This window comes from Erinaceus europaeus, chromosome 14, assembly GCF_950295315.1.
Source record: "Erinaceus europaeus chromosome 14, mEriEur2.1, whole genome shotgun sequence".
Lineage (NCBI taxonomy): Eukaryota > Metazoa > Chordata > Mammalia > Eulipotyphla > Erinaceidae > Erinaceus > Erinaceus europaeus.
The window spans coordinates 17,731,110-17,755,444 of record NC_080175.1 but is presented as its reverse complement, the minus strand read 5'-3'; the positions used below and the strand labels follow the sequence as shown (position 1 = coordinate 17,755,444).

Sequence of the window (24,335 nt, the reverse complement as noted above, 5' to 3'; positions counted from 1 at the left end):
AATGTGCATATTCAGTACACAAGCAAATTATTATACAGTATGAAAAAAAATCAGTTTAGGGCAGGTAAAAACTTGAAATTTCTGATAATTTATTTAAATAAATTGTTGCTACTGCAAGATAAAAGTGCTTTCATAGGACAGCTATGTGTTTCTGATGTCTCCATCGTTGCTGGCAAAGATTACAAATATGGATGCATTTCCAGTTGACACAAGGTGTTACGGAACAAGTAAATGAGGAACTTTGAGTTTAGAATCTTTATTAGTCTGTTCTTTGTTTTTCAAGTTTTCAAGTTGTTTTATGACTTGAGGCCAGCAGTTTTGGGCTCAATCTGACTAATATAAAAAAAAAAATGATGCTGTAACTTTAGACTTGATCTATTCGGTCCAGAGCCTCATTTTCAGAATCCTATTTCACAGTCAGTGGTGATTAGTAGGGGGTGGGTGATACAGTAGCACTGTGGTTTGTATGTAGCACCTACAGATGGGTCCTATTATAAAAATTTTAAGTTGTTTTCACCACTGTTAGATTTTTTTTTTTTTTTTATGCTGTGGTCCACATGAGGCCCATAGCAGATGTGACATAAGAATTAATGTCATCTAAAGGACCTAGTGGGGGGTTGTATTGTTATGTGGAAAACTGAGAAGTGTTACGCATATACAAACTACTGTATTTACTGTCGAATGTAAAACATTAATCTCCCAGTAAATTAAAAAAAAAAAGAATTAGTGTCATCTGATGCTTTTTTATAAGAGTGCAACTTAAACAGAGCATCTTAATTGCCACTTAGTATCTTAGGCTTAATTACCACATAGTATCAGAATAGTGCTATAGTTCTTAAAATTAACTCATGGTGTACTTGAGAAGTGATATTACATTACAACTTTATCAACTCCACTCTCATTTTTCTTAAGAGGGCAAACGGGAAAAGATCAATGAGCTGTTAAAGTATATTGAGGAGAGATTACACACCTTAGAGGAAGAAAAGGAAGAACTAGCTCAATATCAGAAGTGGGATAAAATGAGGCGCGCTCTGGAATATACCATTTACAATCAGGAACTTAACGAGACTCGTGCTAAACTTGATGAGGTAAAATACCTTTGACACTTGAATTCCGATTACTTTCATATCTTATGGGTATACTAAACTTTTGTTGTACTTTTAAATGATTTTTGAACTAAAAACCTCAGATCATTTGGGTACTCCCCATCTGAGCTTGCCAGTTCATGCTGCCACGTGATCCTTTCTGTTGTGTGGTTGCTACAGGAGGGCTCACTACCTACTATAGCAACATCAGAACATATTTATCTCCACTGTTTAGATGTTGGCAACAGTATATCCAATTCTTTTTCTGCTGGGGGGTGAGGAGGGAGGTAGCACAATGGTTATGCCAAAAGACTTGCATTCCTGAAGCTTCAAGGTCCCCAGCCTATGTCCTAGCACCATCATAAACCAGGGCTGAGCCGTCCTGCTGTAAAAATAATTTACAGAGCAGTTGTGGGAGGCAGGAATAATATGCATTACCTTATTCCTTTTATTAAAAAGATAAAACTAAATTCTGAAGCAACTGGGTTTTCAGTAACAATGCTGGTATAACATGGCATTGTTATTTTTATGGGTGAGAGGGGGCCTATTCACAGCAGTAGCTCACCAGAGATTCCAGGTTCAGTCCCCAGTACCACTCAATGCCAGAGCAGAAAAGTGCTCTAGTCTGTTTCTGCACCGTCTCTCTTCATGAAAATAGATAGAACAATTAAAAAAAAGAACTCAGTTCATTAGTTGGCAAGTTTGTTCTAATTATTTCAAAAATGACCTGACTCATGTGGTCCTTATTGTAGGTGTATTGAAATATGGTTGTGTGGATGCTTTAGGCAAACCAAAATGAGAGAAAACCACTGTTGAAGCTTCATAAATTTTCTTTTAAAATTAGCTTGTTATTAACATTGCTGACATTTTTGCACAAAATTTTGTTTTAGATATTTAAATTACTAAATGAATTTGCAAGTGATTGCTTCTTATTTTAGTGGGAATGCAAAACCTTTACTACATGTGATTAAGTGTCAGGCAAGTACAGAATGAGTTAGAAATTGAAACTTTTTTATTTCTTCAGCTGTCTGCTAAGCGAGAGACTAGTGGAGAAAAATCCAGACAATTAAGAGATGCCCAGCAGGATGCAAGGGATAAGATGGAGGTAAGATTATAAACTAGGCTTGGATTGACTCGGGGTTGTTTGTTTGTTTGTTTGTTTGTTTTGGTTTTTTGTTTTAATTTTTTTTTTAATGTTTATTCCCTTTTGTTGCCCTTTTTTATTGTTGTTATTGATGTCATCATTGGATAGGACAGAGAGAAATGGAGAGAGGAAGGGAAGACAGAGGGGGAGAGAAAGATAAGACACACCTGCAGATCTGCTTCACCGCTGTGAAGCAACTCTTCTGCAGGTAGGGAGCTGGGGGGCTCAAAACGGGATCCTTACACTGGTCCTTGTGTTTTGTGCCACCTGCGCTTAACTGTGCCACCGCCCAACTCCCTTGACTCAGATTTTTTTTACCAGAATAAGTCCTTTTGTATGACAGCTATGGAATGGTAACTTCCAAAAGGGTGTTACTAGAATTAAGTATTGAAAAGAGAATGGGACTGAAAGTTAGTGAAAGAAAAAACAGTGAATTGTCAGAATTCTGCTAATGTATTTCTGATTGCCTGGTACATTTATTTCTATTTGATGTTCTTTGAATAGGATATTGAGCGACAAGTTAGAGAACTGAAAACAAAAATTTCAGCTATGAAAGAAGAAAAGGAGCAGCTAAGTGCTGAAAGGCAAGAACAAATTAAGCAGAGGACTAAATTGGAACTGAAAGCTAAGGATTTACAAGATGAGTTGGCGGGCAACAGTGAACAAAGGGTAAGATAAAATGCTAAAAATTAGAGAAATGGTGAGGTGAATAGGAACTTCAGAAGACTGTTTTTTAGGAACCAGTGTGCATGCCTGAATTTTTGGTAAAAAGATTTGATGTTATTAGCACTCAAGTACATAGCTCACTACTGTTTCTTTTTTATAAATCTAAAATTAGTTTTGTGTTGCATGATCAGTTTTCTCCTTAATTTTTTTCTCATGCTAGACTTACAAATGAAATAAGATTGTATTTTTACTTGTCTTGCTTTACTTGCAGAAACGCTTATTAAAAGAGAGGCAGAAACTGCTTGAAAAAATAGAAGAAAAGCAGAAAGAACTGGCAGAAACTGAACCTAAATTCAACAGTGTAAAAGAAAAAGAAGAGCGAGGAATTGCTAGGTCTGAATCTTCACCAACATTAACTTTCTACATAGTTGTGGGTTAAGAAGGCACAATAATTGCGGGGAAAAAGATAAATGTCAATTTCACTGTGGACCAACATTGTATGCATATTGCTTACATTATTTCTATTTACCAGCTCTGGAAGAGCCACATTAATCCCCACTTTAAATGTGAAAAACTTGAGGTTCTGTGCTATTACACTTTAATGATTTAACATGCATGACTTGATTTTTTTACCCAGTTGGCATCTTAACATCATATGATTTCATTATGTCACTTTCACTCAAAGCTGTTTTAACATCTAGATATTAGTATCTCTCTGTTGATTGTATTGATATATAATCTGGGTATTTAATGTTTTACTGTATGTTGTAAGTGCTTTCTCTTAACTTTTAACTTTTTTAAAAATTATCTTTATTTATTTATTGGGTAGAGGCAGCCAGAAGTTGAGAGGGAAGGAACAGAGAGCAACACCTTCAGCCCTGCTTCACCAATCATGAAGCTTTCCCCCTGCAGATAGGGACGGGGACTCGAACCCAGGTCCTTGTGCATTATAACGTGTGCCACTATCCAACCCCACCTTTTAACTTTTATATTGTCTATTACTGTAAGGGATAAAAAATGTTAACATAAGTAAAGAAAAGATCACTAGTCTTTTGGAAACTTCCTGAATTGAGCGATAGAACTGTCTAGATTTGATAGTCTTGGCCTGGAATCTTTAGGTTTGGGCCATTTAACTTTGATTATGAATTTAAATTAACATTACAAAAACTAGTCTGAGCAGCTCTGCGAAAGTTTCTGCTTTATATTCTTAGTTTCCTAGTAAAAATCTTAAAGTAATCATCATCTCTATATACTTTGATATATGGATTACAACTAAAGTTGATAGTCCTTATTCTTTTTTTCAATCTAACTTTTCTTCTACCTTGCATAGATTGGCCCAAGCTACACAGGAAAGAACAGACCTTTATGCAAAGCAGGGTAGAGGAAGCCAATTTACATCCAAAGAAGAAAGGGATAAGTGGATTAAGAAGGAACTTAAGTCTTTAGATCAGGCTATAAATGACAAGAAAAGACAGATTGCTGCTATACATAAGGATTTGGAGGACACCGAGGCAAATAAAGAGAAGAATCTGGAACAATATAATGTAAGAACTTTTTTATATATAAATACTTATTTATTCCCTTTTGTTGCCCTTATTGTTTTATTGTTGTAGTTATTATTGTTGGATAGTACAGAGAGAAGTGGAGAGAGGAGGGGAAGACAGAGAGAAAGACAGACACCTGCAGACCTGCTTCACCGCCTGTGAAGCAACTCCCCTGCAGGTGGGGAGCCAGGGCTTGAACTAGGATCCTTACATCGCCGATCCTTGCACTTTGCGCCCAACTCCCAATTTTTTTTTTTTTTTTTAGTGATTTACGAGTATGGTTCCACACTTACCACCAAAACTAGGGTATTAAAGTGAGCATGTGAAGCTGAAGCCTATTTTTTTTTATCTTGGGTAGCAGTGATTCAAGTGCTAAGTATAGTGTGTAAACAACCTTTAGCTTCTCAGAACGACTGTGGACCTTTTGTTTTCTGGTGTATAAGTATAGAGGAAGCAATACATAAAGCAGGTCAATGCAATGCATTGTTTATGTATTCTTCTAAAACCCTGGGGTATATATATGTTATAGACATAGTAACATACTGATCATCAATGAACAAATTACTTTCACTTTAACAATATTTTAGAGTAACCATATTATGGTTTTCTTCCTGTATTTGCTCTCGGCTAAAGGCAGTTTTTTAAGTTGAAATTGGATTCTTTAACAGTGTTGTTGAAGTATAATGAACTTATAAAATAAGTTGCATTTAAAGTGTTATGATTGGATACGTTTTGACACACAGTCTCCTGTGAAATCATTGCCACAATTAAGGTGGCAAACCTTTTTTAGTCACTCACAATATTTAATTATTTTTATTTCCATAGAAACTGGATCAAGATCTTAATGAAGTTAAAGCTCGAGTAGAAGAACTGGACAGAAAATATTATGAAGTGAAAAATAAAAAGGATGAATTGCAGAGTGAAAGAAAGTTAGTATACTAAAATAAGTTTAATCACTGCTAAATTGTTTTTAGTAATTAGCCTTTCAAACTTGTTTTCAGTGTTTTAATTGTGTACTCTTCGTGACTCTTCTTAAATCTTTCAAATAAAATAGAATAATTTTTCTTGATTAGTTACTTGTGGAGAGAGGAGAATGCCGAACAGCAGGCACTTGCAGCTAAAAGAGAAGATCTTGAAAAGAAACAGCAACTCCTTAGAGCTGCAACAGGAAAGGTGGGCAGGTTTTTTTTAATTATTACATTTTTCCATTGAGTCAATTATTGCCCAAGAATTTATTAGCTTTTAAGCTACAGGTCATTGGTCTCAAATAATAGTAATAGTGTGCAAATCACTTGTACTAGAAATGTAAACATTCTATTTGTTGGATTGAGACAAAACTCAAGAGCAAAGGATGAGATGAGGACAGAGGGAGATGCCTGCAGCCCTACTTCACTGCTTGTGAAACTTCCCCCTGTAATTGGGGTCCTTATAAATTGTAACATGTACTCACCCTGGTGTGCCTCCACGCAACTCCTTAAATGCTCACACTTATCACTCATTCTGTTAATGACAGCATTCTTAACTTGAAAAGTATTTATTCACTAATTAGAGGCGGGAGGAGAGAAAGAACGAGAGCATTACTCTCACATTTGATGCTGGCATAGAACTTGGGGCCTCATCCTTGAGTGTTCAGTGCCTTACTCAATGTGCTACTTTTCTGGGCTGTGTTTTTTAATTTTTAGATAAAATACTTGTCCCCGTACCCCATCCATCACTGGGGTTTCTTTTATGCTTACATGAATACATGAAGTAAGCTAAATATTAATTTAAAGTAATTAATATAGTTGCTGTGCTTTGAAGGATGATAGGGGTGGGCATTTAATTTAATCCAGAGGGTGTGTGCTCATTCCTTCCCTCCCCTTTTTTGTAAACTAGAGCACTTACCCAACTGTTGATAGTGGTGCTTGGAATTGTACCTAAGGCTTTGAACATGATAAGTGTGTTGCATAAATCATTGTGTTATTTCCCTGGCTTCATGATACATTTAAAAATATACAGAGTAATGAGCTAATTTCTGATTTAACAGAAATGTCATTGGTGATATTATCTTTATATTTTCCCCTTCCATCAATTAATAGGCCATTTTAAATGGGATAGACAGCATAAACAAAGTACTAGACCATTTTCGACGGAAAGGAATAAACCAGCATGTTCAAAATGGCTACCATGGCATTGTGATGAATAACTTCGAATGTGAGCCTGCTTTCTACACATGTGTTGAAGTCACTGCTGGAAATAGGTGAGATGTTTGATTTTCTATTTTAAACTTTTCAAGGGAAATGGGAATAAAAATCCAAGAATCAATTTCTTTCAATGTTAAGTACAGTATGACTTCCATTATTTTTTTATCCACAGCTACTTGATTTTCTAATACAGGTATAAAGATGCTAAGTATTCCTAATTGTAGAAGTTAGAACTTTATTATTCTCTTGGGGCTTTCCCGTATTCTTCCTATACAAATTGAATTTCAAGGGAAAAAGTAAACTGATACACATTTACAGCATTTTTTTAAAAAGCACTTTAAAGCCTAGCTTTAAATATATCTTTTATTCTGTTTGCATGTAGGTTATTTTATCATATTGTTGATTCAGATGAAGTTAGCACAAAAATTTTGATGGAGTTTAATAAAATGAATCTTCCTGGGGAGGTCACTTTCCTGCCTCTGAACAAGTTAGATGTCAGAGATACTGCCTATCCTGAAACCAATGTAAGTTAAGATCTGAATGTTGATATATTGCTTTTCCTCATGTTTAGTTAGTATTTGCAACCCTTCCACACATTGGAATTCACTAGACTGTGAAATGGGATTTCTTATAGAGCTTAGTTTTTATAGGTCTTAATTAGAGATTGGAAGGAAAAAAATCATAGGTGAGGTATCAAATCATTGCATATGTGAAAAGTTTTGAAAATATCTCAAATGCCAGATAATTTCTAGAGGGTGTTCTATTGACAACAATAATGGTGTGTGTGTGTGTGTGTGTCTGTCTGTCTGTTTGTGTGTCTGTGTGTGTGTGTGTGTGTGTGTGTATCTTTTTAATGAAAAACTAGCATGCATGAACCTGGGTTGTACACATGGTAAAGCTGTGCACTGTCCAAGCAAGCTGTTTTGCAGGCCCATATCCAGTGAGAACCTGATAAAACTATTTGAGAGGTAGAGCCATTTTTTCCTCTTTCTTTTTTTTTTTATATTTATTTTATTTATTTATTCCCTTTTGTTGCCCTTGTTGTTTTTTTATTGTTGTAGTTATTGTTGTTGTCGTTGTTGGATAGGACAGAGAGAAATGGAGAGAGGAGGGAAAGACAGAGAGGAGGAGAGAAAGATAGACACCTGCAGACCTGCTTCACCGCCTGTGAAGCGACTCCCCTGCAGGTAGAGAGCCGGGGTTCAAACCGGGATCCTTATGCCGGTCCTTGTGCTTTGCGCCACCTGCGCTTAACCTGCTGCGCTACAGCCCGACTCCCCCTCTTTCTAATGGCTAAAAAATGGTCTGCCAGGTGTCTATCTTTCTCTCTCCCTCTCTGTCTTCCCCATCTCTCTCCATTTCTCTCTGTATTATCTAACAATGATGACATCAGTAACAACAACAACAATAAACAGCAAGGGCGACAAAATGGAAAATAAATAAGAACAACAACAATAACTACAACAACAATAAAAAAGACAAGGGCAACAAAAGGGAAAATAAATAATAAAAAAATTAAAATTTAAAAAAATAATAATAATTTTCTTTTTTCTTACCAGAGCACTGCTCACCTCTGGTTTATGGTAGTTCCAGGGACTGAACCTGGGACCTTGGAGCCTCAGGCATGAAGATGTAATTCACAATAGCTGCTACTTAATTAACCTTGTGATTTCTTTGTTGACAAACTTCCTTTTTTAGGATGCTATCCCTATGATAAGTAAATTGAGATACAACCCCAGGTTTGACAAAGCTTTCAAACATGTGTTTGGAAAAACACTTATTTGTCGTAGCATGGAAGTTTCAACCCAGTTGGCTCGAGCTTTCACTATGGACTGCATTACCCTAGAAGGTTAGTAATAGTAACCCTTGCATTTAAACAAATTACATCTTAGTTTTAAACAGTATTGGAAGATCAACTCAGTTATTTCCCATGTTTAAGTACTTGGTTTGTTCAAATTAAAGTCCAAATGGGATTCATACATTATATCTAGCTATTCTCTGTAAGTATAATAGTTTGGTTTATAGTAGGGGTTCTTAACTCCCACCACCACCACCACCACGAGCATAATTTGACTCCCTGAAACCTATGGTCTCTATTTCAAAATTTTTCAGATTTATAAAATGAAATACTTTGAAGTATAAGGAAGCAGTTATTGTCATGGTTACTATGTGCATGGCTTTACTACTTAAATTTAATCTTTTAAGGTATCAAATAAGATTTAGCAGTTGGTCTAACTTTTTTGCATACAACTGTTATACTGATCCATGTAAATATGCTGAGGTTTGTGACAGGTCTAATCTGATAGAAAACAGTTACTTAATCTGGTAACAAAATCACAGATACTTCTACCTATTGTAATTGAGATTTTAGTCATAGAAGGAATTACTAAATTTCAATACAAATTTCTTGTTAAGTTTTTTTTTTTTTTTTACTTTTTTTATTCCAGTAAGGGAGGCAGAAATACGAAAGCACTGATCAGCTTTAGCTTATGTTAGTACTTGGGAATCTGGAATCTTGGAACCTATGGCATGAAAGTCCTCTGCATAACCATTATGCTGTCTCCCCAGTCCTTGTTATGAATTTTATAATGCAATTATATATCCATCCAAGTCATGGATGTATTAAATTTTTTTTCTGTAGAGTCCAAATTTACCTGCTCCAGCATTTTGATTTTTCCTTTTTTAAATTTACTTGTTCATGAAAGGAGGTAACTCTACTGTAGAGTATACCTTACTATGTGCAAGGATCCAGGTTCTAACCTGTCTGCCCCCTATCTATACGGAGGAAGCTTCACAAGTGGTGAAATCAGTATTGTAGGTGTCTTTTTTTCTGCCTCCCCCTTCCCTCTCAGTTTCTGTCTCTATTAGCAAATAAAGAAAAAATGGCTGCCAGGTGGATTCCTTGTGGAGACACCAAGCCCCAACAGCAACCCTGGTAGAAATAAGAACATTTGGGGGGTGGGGTGGGGGATCAAGAACCAGAACATCACTCAGGCATATGTGTCACCAGGGGTTAAACTGGGGGTTTCGTGATTCAGAGTCCATCTTTTTATCCACTGTGCCATTTCTCAGTTGCATTGTGTGCTTCCCCCCCTTTTGTTGCCCTTGTTTTTTATTGTTGTGGTTATTGTTGTTATTGATGTTATTGATGTTGTCGTTAGATAGAACAGAAAGAAATGGAGAGAGGAGGGGCAGACAGAGAAGGGGAGAGTAAGATAGACCCCTACAGACCTACTTCACTGCCTGTGAAGCGACTCCCTTGCAGGTGGGGGGCCGGGGGCTCAAACCGGCATCCTTACGCAGGTCCTTGCAATTTGCGCCACATGCACTTAACCCTCTGCGTTACTGCCCAACACCCAGTGTGTGCTTTTTTTATGGTACCATGTGATGTGTCACACTTGAGACAAACTTGCTTGAGTTTGACAGCTAATTCATGAGTTTATAAAGGTGCCCATTTTCCTTTGTAGTAAATAAGTAGTGTTGTGATCCTGTAAGAGCACATAAACATTGGGTTCCTCAACGTTTTAGTCAATAGTTAGCATCCTTTGATGACCCTTGGCTGACTCAGCTCTTAGATTGGTAGTTTCAAAATGGTGATTCCCCCCCCTTTGATAAGACAGAAATTAAGAAGGAATGTAGATAGAAAGGGAGGGAGAGACACCTTCAGCACCGCTTCACCACTCGTGATCCCAGGTGGGGACGATGGCTTGAACCCAGCTCATTGCACGTAGTAACTTAATCACATGTGCCACTGCCTGGTCCCTCAAAATGGTGATTCTTGAATTCTCTCAAATATATATTATCATTCTTTCATAAGGAAAAGCCACCATCGTTCATTATTCTTCAATGTATTAAGTTTTTGCCACTTTCTTTTTTCTTTTCCTTCTACATTCTTTTTTTTTTTTTTTTCCTCAAATGTGGACAGTAGTAATCCCAAGATAGGTCCTGTGTCTTAACTGACATGTTCTCTTAGTCTTCAGCAGTTATTTCTTAACAGATTTCAGGTTTACTTGCTAGGCACTTTTTCAGATAGACAACAGGAGAGAAGGGAAGATAGCACAGCACTAAATCTTTGCCCAGAGCCATTTTGGTCCAGACTTGCACTGGGTTAATCACACATTTATTAAATGCAAATTTTAATATTGGAAAGCAGAATTGTTACAGGATAACTTAAATTCCTACTTTGATTTAATAGGTAAAACCTGTAGATTAGCTGTTTCATTTTAAGTTACTTTGTCATTGAATAAAGATGTTGCTGGACAGAATTGGTGATTTATGTTTCATTTATAGGTGACCAAGTCAGTCATCGGGGTGCTCTCACTGGAGGTTATTATGATACAAGGAAGTCTAGACTTGAATTACAAAAGGATGTTAGGAAAGCAGAAGAGGAACTAGGTGAGCTTGAAGCAAAGCTCAATGAAAATCTTCGCAGAAATATTGAAAATATCTTTTTTGTTTCGTGCTGTCGTGGCAAACTTGGCTGGAATAATACAACCTTTTGCATGTTAAGTGTACTTCACATATATACAGTGGGGGAGAGTTCTATGCATTTTCTTTTGACTATTTAAGCTTAAGAGCTTATGTGTTTGAACTTTTGAAAACAAGAAAATTATGTAAGTAAAGTTATAAAGGAAACAGGACTGGTCAGAGGATTACAGAGCATGATACAATCAGAATAATGATTCAAGGAAGAAAGCATTAGTAATGCCTCTACATAGTACGTAGATAAATAAACTGGTACTTTAGTATAAGACACAAGTGCTATGTATATAGCTTGTGTTATACCACCTATTAAAAATACACTCTAAGGGGCCAGGTGGTGGCGCACCTGGTTTAGTACATATGTTGCGATGTGCGACCCAGGTTCCGGCCCCCAGTCCTCACCTGCAGGAGGAAAACTTTGCGAGTGGTAAAGCAGGGTTGCAGGTATCTGTCTCTTTCCCTCTCTGTCTCTCCCTTCCTCTCGATTTCTGACTGTCTCTATCCAATAAATAAAGATAATAATTTTTTTTAATCTTTTTAAAAAATATTTATTCTCTTTTCTTGCCTTTGTTGTTTTATTGTTGTAGCTGTTATTATTGTTGTCGTTGGATAGGACAGAGAGGAAATGGAGAGAGGAAGGGAAGACAGAGAGTGGGAGAGAAAGAGACACCTGCAGACCTGCTTCACCGCCTGTGAAGCGACTGCCCTGCAGGTGGGGAGCCGGGGCTTGAACCGGGATCCTGACGCCGGTCCTTGCACTTTGCGCTACCTGTGCTTAACTCGCTGCGCTACCGCCCATCCCCCTAAATTTTTTTTTTAAATACACTCTAGTATTGAGAATAATTTGTCACTTTGCCTCCAGGGTTATTGCTGGGACTGGCATCTACACTATGAATCCATTGCTCCCATAGCCTTTTTTTTTTCCATATTATTTTGGATAGGACAGAGAGAAATTGAGAGGGGAGGAGAAGATAGAGAGGGAGAGAGAAAGATGCTTGCAGACCTACTTCACCACTTGTGAATCAACCCCCTGGCAGGTAAGGAGTGGGGGCTCAAATCAGGATTTTTTGCATGGGTCCTTATGCTTTGTACTACGTGTGCTTAACCTGGTGCACCACCGCCTGGCCCCTATTTATTTTATTTTAATGAGATACATAGAGAAACATAGAGATGGGTAGATATCATAATGGTTATGGAATGAGACTCTCATGCCTGAGGCTCCAAAGTTTCAGGTTAAATTCCCTGGTACCACCATAAACCACAGCTGAGCAGTGCTGTGGTTAAAATAAGAGAAATATACATAGACCAAAATGTGAATTTATAGCTTTAATATCATCAGTCCAACTACTGCTAGGAAATAAAATATTCTTAGGTTTGATTTTTGACAGTACGTTTTGAAAATTGTCCAAATTTAAAAAGATATTAGCAAGAGGAAATACCACCAAAGGAAGATATTCTGTCCACAGAGATGGCCATGTTTTTTTTTTTTTTTTTGCATTTCTTTTTTACATTTTTTCTTTGCATTTATGAGATCCTAGGTTCGAGTCCCTACTTACTATATGTGATAGCCGTGCTCCACTCTGCCTTGTAAAATAAAAGAAATTTGACAGCGGGTGTGCAGTATCGCAGCTGGTTAAACACATATTGTGCAAAGTGCATAAGGATCCCGGTTCAAGCCCCTGACTCCCTACCTGCAGGGAGGTGGCAGTGAAGCGAGTCTGCGGGTGTCTGTCTTTCTCTCCCCCTCTCTGTCTTCCCTTCCTCTCTCCATTTCTCTCTGACCTATCCAACAACAGCAGCAATGACAACAATAATATTAACAACAAGGGCAACAGAATGGGAAAATGCCCTCTAGGAGCAGTGGATTTGTAGTGTAGGCACTGAGCCCCAGCAATAACCCTGGAGGCAAAGAAAAAAGAAATTTGACAGCATGTACCAACTATCTCCCTATCTAATCCAGCTAGATGGAGTTACCTACCACACACTGGGCAAGGCCTGTTCATCTATAACCCTGATGAGTGCTTTTAAGTGTTACAGGTTACATAGTAAGTGTTTGCTTAGAGAAAAGACATTTTTTAAATACTTCATTTTGGGAGTCGGGCTGTAGCGCAGCGGGTTAAGTGCAGGTGGCGCAAAGCACAAGGACCGGCATAAGGATCCCGGTTCGAACCCCGGCTCCCCACGTGCAGGGGAGTCGCTTCACAGGCGGTGAAGCAGGTCTGCAGGTGTCTTATCTTTCTCTCCTCCTCTCTGTCTTGCCCTCCTCTCTCCATTTCTCTCTGTCCTATCCAACAACAATAATAACTACAACAATTAAAAAAACAACAAGGGCAACAAAAGTGACTAAATAAATAAAATTAATATTTTTTAAAAAACTTTATTTTGGGGGAGGGGGGAGTCGGGCAGTAGCGCAGTGGGTTAGGTGCACATGGCGCAAAGTGCAAAGGCCGGAGTAAGGATCCCGGTTGGAGCCCCCAGTTCCCCACCTGCAGGAGAGTCACTTCACAGGCAATGAAGCAGGTCTGCAGGTGTCTTTCTCTCACACTCTGTCTTCCTTTCCTCTCTCCATTTCTGTCCTATCAAACAACTACGATATTACAACAAGGGCAGCAAAAGGGAATAAATAAATATTTAAAATATAAGACTTTTTTTTTTTTCTGTTTAGCTTCCATTATAGTTTCCTGAGAATGTTTGGTATAGCTCTAGTAAGTAACAGACAGTCATTTTGTGAGTCACAGGGTAGGGTGAAGTGTTTTATTAAGCTTACTTAAAAGTAATTTTTAATTTGACATTGTTAAGATCAATACATGTGAAGAAACTATTTAAGGGTTATATATAAAAGGGAAGAAACATAGAATTTCTAAGAGTTGAAGAGAATTTTCCTTAGCCTTCTATATGGATTAATAATGAAATTGATCAGTTGATGAATCAAATGCAACAGATAGAGACCCAGCAAAGAAAATTTAAAGCATCTCGAGATAGCATATTATCAGAAATGAAGATGCTAAAAGAAAAGAGACAGCAATCTGAGAAAACCTTTATGCCTAAGGTTCGTAAGTATACCTTTTATTGTAGACTTGTTTTAACTATACAAAGTTGGGGTGAATTGTATGATATATGTGTTATCTTTTGGTTTTAAGTATTCCATCTTTGTTTAGATTCGTACCTTTGAACCTACATGTGTCTATATCGTTTATACCAAAGTCTTCTGTTTGCTGAATTCAAACTTCCCAACATCACTGAACAAATTAACATTTGTTCATAAATTACTAATAGTTAATATTTACTATGGCTATTTTTATCTATAAAGCACTGTTTATGAAGTCCTTTGAACATTTGATTACATTTTGTCCAGATTACATTTAAATAAATAGAAAATAATTACTGCTACTATAAGTAATATGCAAATTTGGTCTCAAATAGCAGTAGTACTAAGACAACTTTTTTTTCATTACCCATAATTATTCTTTCTTTTTTTTTTTAATTCTTATATTCAGGAAGATTTATTTTTAGTTTGACCATGAAATGTTTCATAAATATTTTTCTTGGTGCTTCATAATTCTAATTATCAAATTCATCTTACATTTTAGCTGGTGGCACCTTGGCTCACTTTAATATCAAATATAGATTGTTGCCTAGTTTCTCAACAGTTATAAGTAATGAAATTATTAATATCTATTGATAAATGGATAATCTCTCATTTAGCAACGTAGTTTACAAAGTTTGGAGGCAAGTCTACATGCTATGGAATCCACCAGAGAATCATTGAAAGCAGAACTAGGAACAGATTTGCTTTCTCAACTTAGTCTGGAAGATCAGAAGAGAGTAGATGCACTGAATGATGAAATTCGTCAACTTCAGCAGGTAAGCACAGTTGAAAACCAAAAGGTTTTGTGAGTAATTGACTATTATGAAAAATGTCTGCCATGCTAATTTAGGAATGTATAAGAAGAATATACTGAGAAATGAGTCTTGGATTTGTAAATCTGGAAGAATAAACAGGATTCTAGTAAGTTAGGTTAATCCATAATTAGGATTATGCAGGAGCTCATTTCCCTCCATCTTTATTTTATTTATTTATTTATCTTTATTAGTGATTGAATGAATGACAAGACTGGGGTAAGAGGGAATACAATTCCTACCACCAGAATTCCATCCTACCCCATCCATTGGAAGCTTCTATTTTTTTTTTTTTTAACATATAAGATAGAAATATTCACAAGGCCATAGGATAAAAGGGGTACAATTCCCACCACCAGAACTCTTATCTAGTCCCCTCCCTTGAAAGCTTCCCTATTTTTTTATCTCTCTGGGAATAAGGACCAGAGATCTTTATGGGGTACAGAAGGTGGTAGTTTTGGCTTCTCTAGTTGCTTTTCCACTGTACATGAGCATTGGCAGGTCGATCCATACTCCCCGCCTGTTTCTGTTTTTCCCTAGTGGGGCAGGTCTTTGGTGAAGTCACTACCCAGGGCAGTCAGGTTGGCATCATGGTAGCAACTGCAACTTGGTGGCTGAAAAGCACTAAGCTATAAAGCAGAACAAATTGTCTTAAGAATTAGGAACCTAAAGGTAAGACTATAGCAGATGAGATTTGGGGTCTTCATGGTCTTCATGTTAGAAATTTTCTTTTTCTTTCTAGGAAAACAGACAGTTGCTGAATGAAAGGATTAAATTAGAAGGTATTATTACTCGAGTGGAGACTTACCTCAATGAAAATTTGAGAAAACGGTTGGACCAAGTAGAACAGGTATGTTCTTTTTTGAAAGTTCCTTGATGACTAACCTTTTTTTTAAATTCAGTGATTTAATAATGATGTAAAAATTATAAAATAACATAGGTACAATTCCACAGCACCCCCACTACTGAAATTCTGTTACTTCTCCCACCTTCAGTGATAACCACCATAGTTCTCTCCAGGTCTTAGTTACAAGCTGATGACAGTGAACTTTTTAAAGTTCTTACATGAGAGGTTTTGAAAATAAGGGATTTAGAAACAAATTGCCAGTTGGATCACTTATCCTGGGTTTGAGTTGTACTGTACTACCACTTGGCTTATGATCTTGAACAAGCCATTTAGTATCTCATCTTTTTTTTTTTTTTTTTTTAAGGTCAGGCCTCACACATTCATGATTGCATCCCTTTTTTTCATTCAGGCCACAGTACCAGACATCTCTCCAGTGCTATAGCTCATTCCAAATGGTGCCAGGTTCAAATACACCTTAGCCAATGAGTTTGGTGTCTCTGTGTGTAAAACAAGCATGACAATAATCCCTGTTTTATATTATTATCCTGGTACTTTTGAGGTATTCGATAAATGCTAATTACTAATTTCTCAACATTTGTCAGATGCTAAGAAGTTTTCTAGTAATTAATGTCACGCATTATATCTTTATGGATTTCTTTATACGTATTTGCAATTATGAACTACAAATTTTGGTAAATGGTTATTCAGACATAATGCCAACTCATCAAAATTGTTGGCAATCATAACATTTTGTAACAATGGAATTTTTGCAATTTTATATTTAGAAGTTCCTTTTGTGTTGCAGGAACTTAATGAACTGAGAGAGACAGAAGGGGGTACTGTTCTCACAGCCACAACCTCCGAACTTGAAGCCATCAATAAAAGAGTAAAAGATACTATGGCACGATCAGAAGGTGAATTTTATTTCATAAAAATTATCTATTATTTAGTTAAACTACCTTACTCACTTTATAAAATTACTATAAAATGAAATGTCTAAATTGGCAAAGACAGGTACCAATGATTGTGTTCATTTCCAACTAGATACACATTAATGAAAATTGTATACTTGAGTAACTGATGTGTGCCCTAATTTTGACCTGTATATTGAGTTTCATGTCTCTGGCCAGGAGGGGGCACAGTGGATAAAGAAAACCTTGGACTCTTCAAGCATGAAACCCTGGGTTCTACCCCAAATAGTGCACGTCCCAGAGTGCTACCTGGTTCTCTTCTCTCATTAAAATAAGTAAAATCTTTTAAAAGAGAGAGTCCTATGCCTATATTCCTTTCCTTTTTATCAGGGTTAGGCTCAATGCCTGCAGAACGAATCCCCTGCTCATAATGGCCACTCTTTTTAAATGTTATTAATATTTTTTTAATATTTATTTCCTTTTTGTTGCTCTTGTTTTTTTTTTTTATTGTTGTTGTAGTTATTGTTGATGCCATTGTTGGGTAGGACAGAGAGAAATGGAGAGAGGGAGAAAGACAGACACCTGCAGACCTGCTTCACCACCTGTGAAGTGACTCCCCTGCAGGTGGGGAGTGGTGGCTCAAACCGGGATCCTTATGCCAGTCTTTGCACTTTGTGCCATGTGCGCTTAACCCGCTGTGCTACCGCCCGACTCCCATTAATAATTTTTTAATTTATTTTTTATTTAAGAAAGGATAAATTAACAAAACCATAGGGTAGGAGGGGTACAACTCCACACAATTCCCACCACCCAGTCTTCATATCCCACCCCCTCCTCTGATAGCTTTCCCATTCTCTATCCCTCTGGGAGCATGGACCCAGGGTCGTAGTGGGTTGCAGAAGGTGGAAGGTCTGGCTTCTGTAATTGCTTCCCCTCTGAACGTGGGCGTTGACTGGTCGGTCCATACTCCCAGTCTGCCTCTCTCTTTCCCTAATAGGGTGGGTCTCTGGGGAAGCGGAGCTCCAGGACACATTGGTGGGGTCTTCAGTCCAGGGAAGCCTGGTCAGCATCCTGATAGCATCTGGAACCTGGTGGCTGAAAAGAGAGTTAACATACAAAGCCAAACAAATTGTTGAGCAATCATGGACCCAAAGGTTGGAATAGTGGAGAGGAAGTGTTGGGGGGGGTTACTCACTGCAAACTCTAATGTACTGCTTTCAGGTATATATTTTGCACTAGTTTATGGATACATGTGAACATATGCTCTCTCTCACAGAACCTGGTCTATATCTAGGTTTTGGGACTTTGTTAGAAAGTGAACCACCTGGGATAGAATTAGAGAATAATATGAAAGGAAAGGTCTCACCCGAGTAATGAAGCTGAAGGGTTGTCAATTTGTTTATAGAGAAAAAAACTGAAAGGAAAGAGGGCTAGAAAAAGACACCTGCAGCACTGTTTGACCACTCATGAAACTTACCTACTTGCAGGTGGGAAGCAGGGAATTAAATCCAGATCCTTGCACGTGGTAACATGTGTGCTCTGCCAGCTGCACCACCACCTAGCTCCTAAGAGTCTCATGAATTTTCACAATAAAATTTAAATGTTGAAAAAGTTTGAATACGTTTTGATAGATTTGACCTTAAGTCTTGGTTTAATTTAACACACTTGACTTTAAAAAACAAATATTGGGAGTTGGGCTGTAGCGCAGTGGGTTAAGCACAGGTGGCGCAAAGCACAAGGACCGGCATAAAGATCCCGGTTCGAGCCCCGGCTCCCCACCTGCAGGGGAGTCCCTTCACCACCTGCAGGGGAGTCCCTTCACAGGCGGTGAAGCAGGTCTGCAGGTGTCTGTCTTTCTCTCCTCCTCTCTGTCTTTCCCCTCCTCTCTCCATTTCTCTCTGTCCTATCCAACAACGACAACAACAGTAATAACTACAACAATAAAACAACAAGGGCAACAAAAGGAAATAAATAAAATAAATATTAAAAAAAATATTATTCAATTTGAATGTCTTCCCCATTTTAGATTTGGATAATTCCATTGATAAAACAGAAGCTGGAATTAAAGAGCTTCAGAAAAGTATGGAGCGGTGGAAGAATATGGAAAAAGAACACATGGATGCTATAAATCATGATACTAAAGAACTAGAAAAAATGACAAATCGGCAAGGTATGCTACTAAAGAAGAAAGAAGAATGTATGAAGAAAATTCGAGAACTTGGATCACTTCCCCAGGAAGCATTTGAAAAATATCAGACACTGAGCCTCAAACAGGTAAGTCTTGCTGAACTTAAATATAAAATCTTGTTGCAGGGAGTCAGGCAGTAGCGCAGCAGCGGGTTAAGCACAGTTGGCACAAACTACAAGGACCGGCATAAAGATCCCGGTTTGAACCTCCAGCTCCCCACCTGCAGGGGAGTCGCTTCACAGGCGGTGAAGCAGGTCTGCAGGTGTCTGTCTTCTCCTCCTCGCTGTCCTCCCCTCCTCTCTCCATTTCTCTCTGTCCTTTCCAACAACAACATCCATAACAATAAGACAACATGAGCAACAAAAGAGAATAAATTATATTTTTTTAAAAATCTTGTTGAAGGGGGTCAGGCAGTGGCGCAGTGGGTTAAGCGCATGTGGCGCAAAGCGCAGGGACCGGCATAAGGATCCTGGTTCGAGCCCCCGGCTCCCCACCTGCAGGGGAGTCGCTTCACAGGTGGTGAAGCAGGTCTGCAGGTGTCTGTCTTTCTCTCCCCTTCTCTGTCTTCCCCTCCTCTCTCCATTTCTCTCTGTCCTATCCAACAACGAATTGTGTCAACAAGGGCAATAATAATAACCACAACGAAGCTACAACAAGGGCAACAAAAGGGGGGAAAAAATCTTGTTGCAAATTTTCCTATATGTGATTGAACTTACACATTTTCTCTTCTTTGTATAGTTGTTTCGAAAACTGGAACAGTGCAACACAGAATTGAAGAAATACAGTCATGTTAATAAGAAAGCTTTAGATCAGTTCGTAAATTTCTCCGAGCAGAAAGAAAAATTAATAAAGCGACAGGAAGAACTGGATAGGGGATATAAATCAATCATGGAATTGATGAATGTACTTGAACTTAGAAAATATGAAGCAATTCAGTTAACTTTCAAACAGGTACGTCTCTAATTTGCAATCTATATACACCGGACAAATTTCAGCTGTAACTCAATTCACAAAGATTTTTAAGCATTTTCTTTTCTCACTAGTAGTTTGATAGAACACATGAAGAAATCCTATTAGCTGCTAAATAGTGAATAGAATAGCTATACAATTCTTAAAAGGATCAGATCTTCTCATTGATTTTCAGTATTTTCTCAGTTTTAAATAATGATAATGTCTAATTCCACCCAAGTAGAATTGATGTTGGAATTTGATACACAACCTGCTTGCTTGCTTATTTATTCATTTATCCATTCCTTGTTTCCTCACTAAGGTCTCCAAGAACTTCAGTGAAGTATTTCAGAAGCTGGTGCCTGGTGGCAAAGCTACTTTGGTGATGAAAAAAGGAGATGTTGAGGGCAGTCAGTCTCAAGATGAAGGAGAGGGAAGTGGTGAAAGTGAAAGGGGCTCTGGGTCCCAGAGCAGTGTCCCATCAGTTGATCAGTTCACTGGAGTTGGAATTAGGGTAAAATACCTTTTTTTAACTCAATTTTCTCTAAGAGCACTATCATAGTAGAATTTGTAGAATCTAAATTGATCCATTGTGTGTGATGATATTACTCCTTTAAGATACTAACTCATGTCTTTTCTTAGGTGTCATTTACAGGAAAACAAGGTGAAATGAGAGAAATGCAGCAGCTTTCAGGTGGACAGAAATCACTGGTAGCCCTTGCGCTGATTTTTGCCATTCAGAAATGTGACCCAGCTCCTTTTTACTTGTTTGATGAGATTGACCAGGCTCTGGATGCTCAGCACAGAAAAGCTGTGTCAGGTACTAAGTGGTTTGCTGTTAAGAGAACTTGCTTTACAATGAGGATTATATCTTCTTTTTTTTTTTAATATTTATTCCCTTTTGTTGCCCTTATTGATTATTATTGTTGTTATTGATGTCATCGTTGTTGGATAGGACAGAGAGAATTGGAGAGAGGAGGGGAAGATAGAGAGGAGGAGAGAGAGATAGACACCTGCAGACCTGCTTCACTGCCTGCAGGTGGGGAGCCGGGGGCTCGAACCGGCATGATTATATCTCCTGTAGCAATTTCTTATTGTCTGAGATATTTGGGAGATGAGACAAAGTGTGCATTTAAATATTAATTTCTCTGTTAAAAACTTAATATTTGTGGTCCAAGAGGTAGCCTACTTTGAAGCTGGAGGTACCAAATTCAATCTTCAGCATCACATATGCCAGAGCTTTGCTCTAGTTCTGTCTCTAATGCTCTCTCATTACAAATAAAGCTCTAATTAGATTTTAATTATTAATGAATGTTTTCAAATTTTAGTGTTAGTCTACTAACTTTTAATTCTGTTAGGAAATAGATGTAAATCTTTAGATAAATTGAAAACTACTCCAATTAAATTTTTATTACGGAAGTCTTGGGTGGGCTAGGGGAAATAGCATAATGGTTATGCAAAAAGGCTTTAATACCTGAAGCAAGCCACATTTTAAACTTGTTTTTCTTAATGTTTAAATAGCTCCTGTCATGAACAGTATTATTAACTCTGTTGTTTAAAGAAGCTGTCACTGGAAATAACTCACCTAACTTGTATCTTACTATGCATGGGGCCTTGGGTTTGAACCTTGGCAGCACAAGAGTTCCATTTTTGGTGGAACAGTGTTCTGGTGTCTCTCTTCTCTCTTCCTGCCTCTTCTTCACCCCTACCCCACCCCCAAAGATCTAAGAGAAAATTGGCAATGGGTAAGTATAGCACACATTAAAAAAGAAAAAATGGAAGAAATTTTTTAAAAAATATTTGTTCCCTTTTGTTGCCATTGTTGTAGTTATTATTGTTATTGATGTCATTGTTATTGGATAGGACAGAGAGATGGGGAGGATAGAGAGAGGGAGAGAAAGATAGACACCTGTAGACCTGCTTCACCACCTGTGAAGCGACTCCCCTGCATTAGGGGAGCCTGGGGATTGAACCGGGATCCTTTCGGTGGTTCTTGCACTTTGTGCCACCTGTGCTTAACCTGCTGTGATACTGCCCAACTTTTTTTTTTTTGACTAGAGCAGTGCTCAGCTCTGGTTTATGGTAGTGAGGGGAATTGTACCTGGGACTTTGGAGCTTCATGCATGAGTGTTTGCAAAACCATTATGTTGTCTATCCATGCCTAAAGAAAGAAATTTTATTTGACAACAACAAGGGCAACAAAATGGGGAAAATGGCCTCCAGAAGCATTGGATTCGTAGTGCGGGCACCGAGCCCCAGCAATAACCCTGGAGGCAAAAAATATATATTTGATCTTTTCTAATTTTAAGAAATCTTTGGGGAATGGTAGCAAGAGGTTATTTTTGTGTGTGAGGAAAGTGTAGTTTGCTCTGACACAATTACTAAAGTTACAGGCTGCTGCTTTATATTCTTTGATACTGAGATTAAGGAATTTTTATAGATGAATACATAAGAAATACACAATGAGAAGAGTTCATTTTCAGATATTTTGAGAAAATTATTAATTGTCTTACAGATATGATTATGGAACTTGCTGTACATGCTCAGTTTATTACAACTACCTTTAGGCCTGAACTGCTAGAATCAGCAGACAAATTCTATGGTGTGAAGTTTAGAAATAAGGTAAGAAAAAGATTTTTTTTCTCTCTTTTTTTTTTTTACATGAAGTTTGATTTTATTTAATATCTTGTTTATATTAACTTAGAAGAAACTGGTGATAATATCTTTTTTCAGGGGGAAAAAAACTCCCTTCAGATGTTTGTGGTATTTGTTGCATTGATTGTATTTTTCTTGGCATTAAGAAACAGTGTCTTTATGTCTAATCTATTCAGTGCTGTTTAATGTACAGTCTTTAGTAGTTATTGACCCACACAGCTCTCCCTGGTATTTTTAGCCTTTAAAATTCCTTTGAAAGAGCAGACTAATAAGAACCAACAAAAATGTGTCCAGTGTGTTGGCAAGATAGTTCATCTGGTTTGGTTGCCTGCATTGCTATGTGAGCAACCCAGGCTTGAGCGCCCAGCATACACATGGGAGTACTGTGACCCTGGGGAAAGCTTCAGCGCGCTCTCACTTTTTCATATGATGAGAAAAAATTTTTCAAATGCTTTTGATATCTTCAGAGAAAGAAATGCAGACTATTTTAAAACTATACAATGAACCAATCCAGACATGTTATTTAAGAATCATTTGGGGAGTTGGGCGGTAGTGCAGCGGGTTAAGCGCAGGTGGTACAAAGCATAAGGACCGGTGTAAGGGTCCCGGTTCGAGCCCCCGACTCCCCACCTGCAGGAGAGTCACTTCGCAAGCAGTGAAGCAGGTCTGCAGGTGTCTATCTTTCTTTCCCCCTCTGACTTCCTCTCCTCTCTCTATTTCTCTCTGTCCTATCCAACAACAACGACATTAATAACTACAACAAGGGCAAACAAAACGGAATAAGTAAATTTTTTTTTTTTTTTAAAGAATCATTTGACCTGTAAAGTATATAGGTAATCTTTTCAAGAGGGAAGATGTAGAGAGGGAGAGAGACACCTGCAATACTGCTTCACTCCTCATGAAGCTTTTTCCCCTCAGGTGGGGGCAGGAACTTGAACCTGTGTCCTCATGCACTGTGTGTGTGCTCAGCCAGGTGCACCAACTTACCCCTGGTGGTGGTCTATTTATTTTCAGTATTACTGTATACAGTAGGAACACCAATGTACTTTGTGATTTAATAGCTTTTGTTTTTAACATTATTCTTCAGGTCAGTCACATTGATGTGATCACAGCAGAGATGGCCAAAGACTTTGTAGAAGATGATACCACCCATGGTTAATTGAAAAATATTGCTTACTGGTTTGGAAGATTTGTATAGTGAGATGATTCACTTACCAATTCAAGAACTGTACATTTTAACCTAAATATCTGATCATTGTTAATAGTTTTCAAACTTAGGGTATAAACAGCCCTTTTATATTTCTGTCGTATTTTATAAAATACTCTGTAATGTTACATTTCTACTTATAGTTTAAGAATTTTATTTCCCACACAACTTTTTGTAAAGTGTCCTTCTATTTTAAAGTCTTTTGAAACATGCTAAATATTCTTCCCTAATTGTTTTAGCAGCTATATTGCCCTTTTTTACAGTGTCAATTAAATAATTGAATGGCTATTTGTGTTTTATGTGACTTGTCATTTGTAATTGTGTGATTAGAAACAAACTTTAAATCTCTTATTATTTTGCCTAAGTAAAGGTCTGCCTTCACATAAAAAAAAAAAAAAATTTCAAAACAGAGGCCGGGAGATAGCTCGGTAGAGTATCCACTAGGAATCCTGTGGGTATGGGGTCCCAGTGAAGCCCTGGTGGCAGAACAGTAAAATAAAGTTAACTAAAATACAGTTTCATATTCTATGATCACATCAGCGGTTTCCAAGCCTGGCTACATGCTTAAGTCCATG

The 24,335-nt window shown here is 37.7% G+C and overlaps 1 protein-coding gene across 1 annotated transcript in view; it reads left to right on the top strand.

Annotated features, from left to right (window-relative positions):
* SMC3 (structural maintenance of chromosomes 3) overlaps window positions 1–24,046 on the top strand; it is a 39,582-nt gene extending 15,536 nt beyond the window's left edge. The window contains exons 9-29 of the mRNA XM_060171332.1: window positions 913–1,088; window positions 2,110–2,190; window positions 2,734–2,898; window positions 3,167–3,288; window positions 4,226–4,439; window positions 5,265–5,368; window positions 5,513–5,612; window positions 6,518–6,678; window positions 7,005–7,146; window positions 8,321–8,471; window positions 10,913–11,065; window positions 14,002–14,153; window positions 14,810–14,968; window positions 15,747–15,854; window positions 16,657–16,765; window positions 18,789–19,036; window positions 19,689–19,901; window positions 20,221–20,412; window positions 20,541–20,718; window positions 22,414–22,520; window positions 23,641–24,046. Of these exons, the coding sequence (XP_060027315.1) occupies window positions 913–1,088; window positions 2,110–2,190; window positions 2,734–2,898; window positions 3,167–3,288; window positions 4,226–4,439; window positions 5,265–5,368; window positions 5,513–5,612; window positions 6,518–6,678; window positions 7,005–7,146; window positions 8,321–8,471; window positions 10,913–11,065; window positions 14,002–14,153; window positions 14,810–14,968; window positions 15,747–15,854; window positions 16,657–16,765; window positions 18,789–19,036; window positions 19,689–19,901; window positions 20,221–20,412; window positions 20,541–20,718; window positions 22,414–22,520; window positions 23,641–23,712 (3,107 nt within the window). The 3' untranslated portion in view covers window positions 23,713–24,046. The remainder of the gene's footprint in view (window positions 1–912; window positions 1,089–2,109; window positions 2,191–2,733; window positions 2,899–3,166; window positions 3,289–4,225; window positions 4,440–5,264; window positions 5,369–5,512; window positions 5,613–6,517; window positions 6,679–7,004; window positions 7,147–8,320; window positions 8,472–10,912; window positions 11,066–14,001; window positions 14,154–14,809; window positions 14,969–15,746; window positions 15,855–16,656; window positions 16,766–18,788; window positions 19,037–19,688; window positions 19,902–20,220; window positions 20,413–20,540; window positions 20,719–22,413; window positions 22,521–23,640) is intronic.
* The last annotated feature ends 289 nt before the right edge of the window (window positions 24,047–24,335 follow it).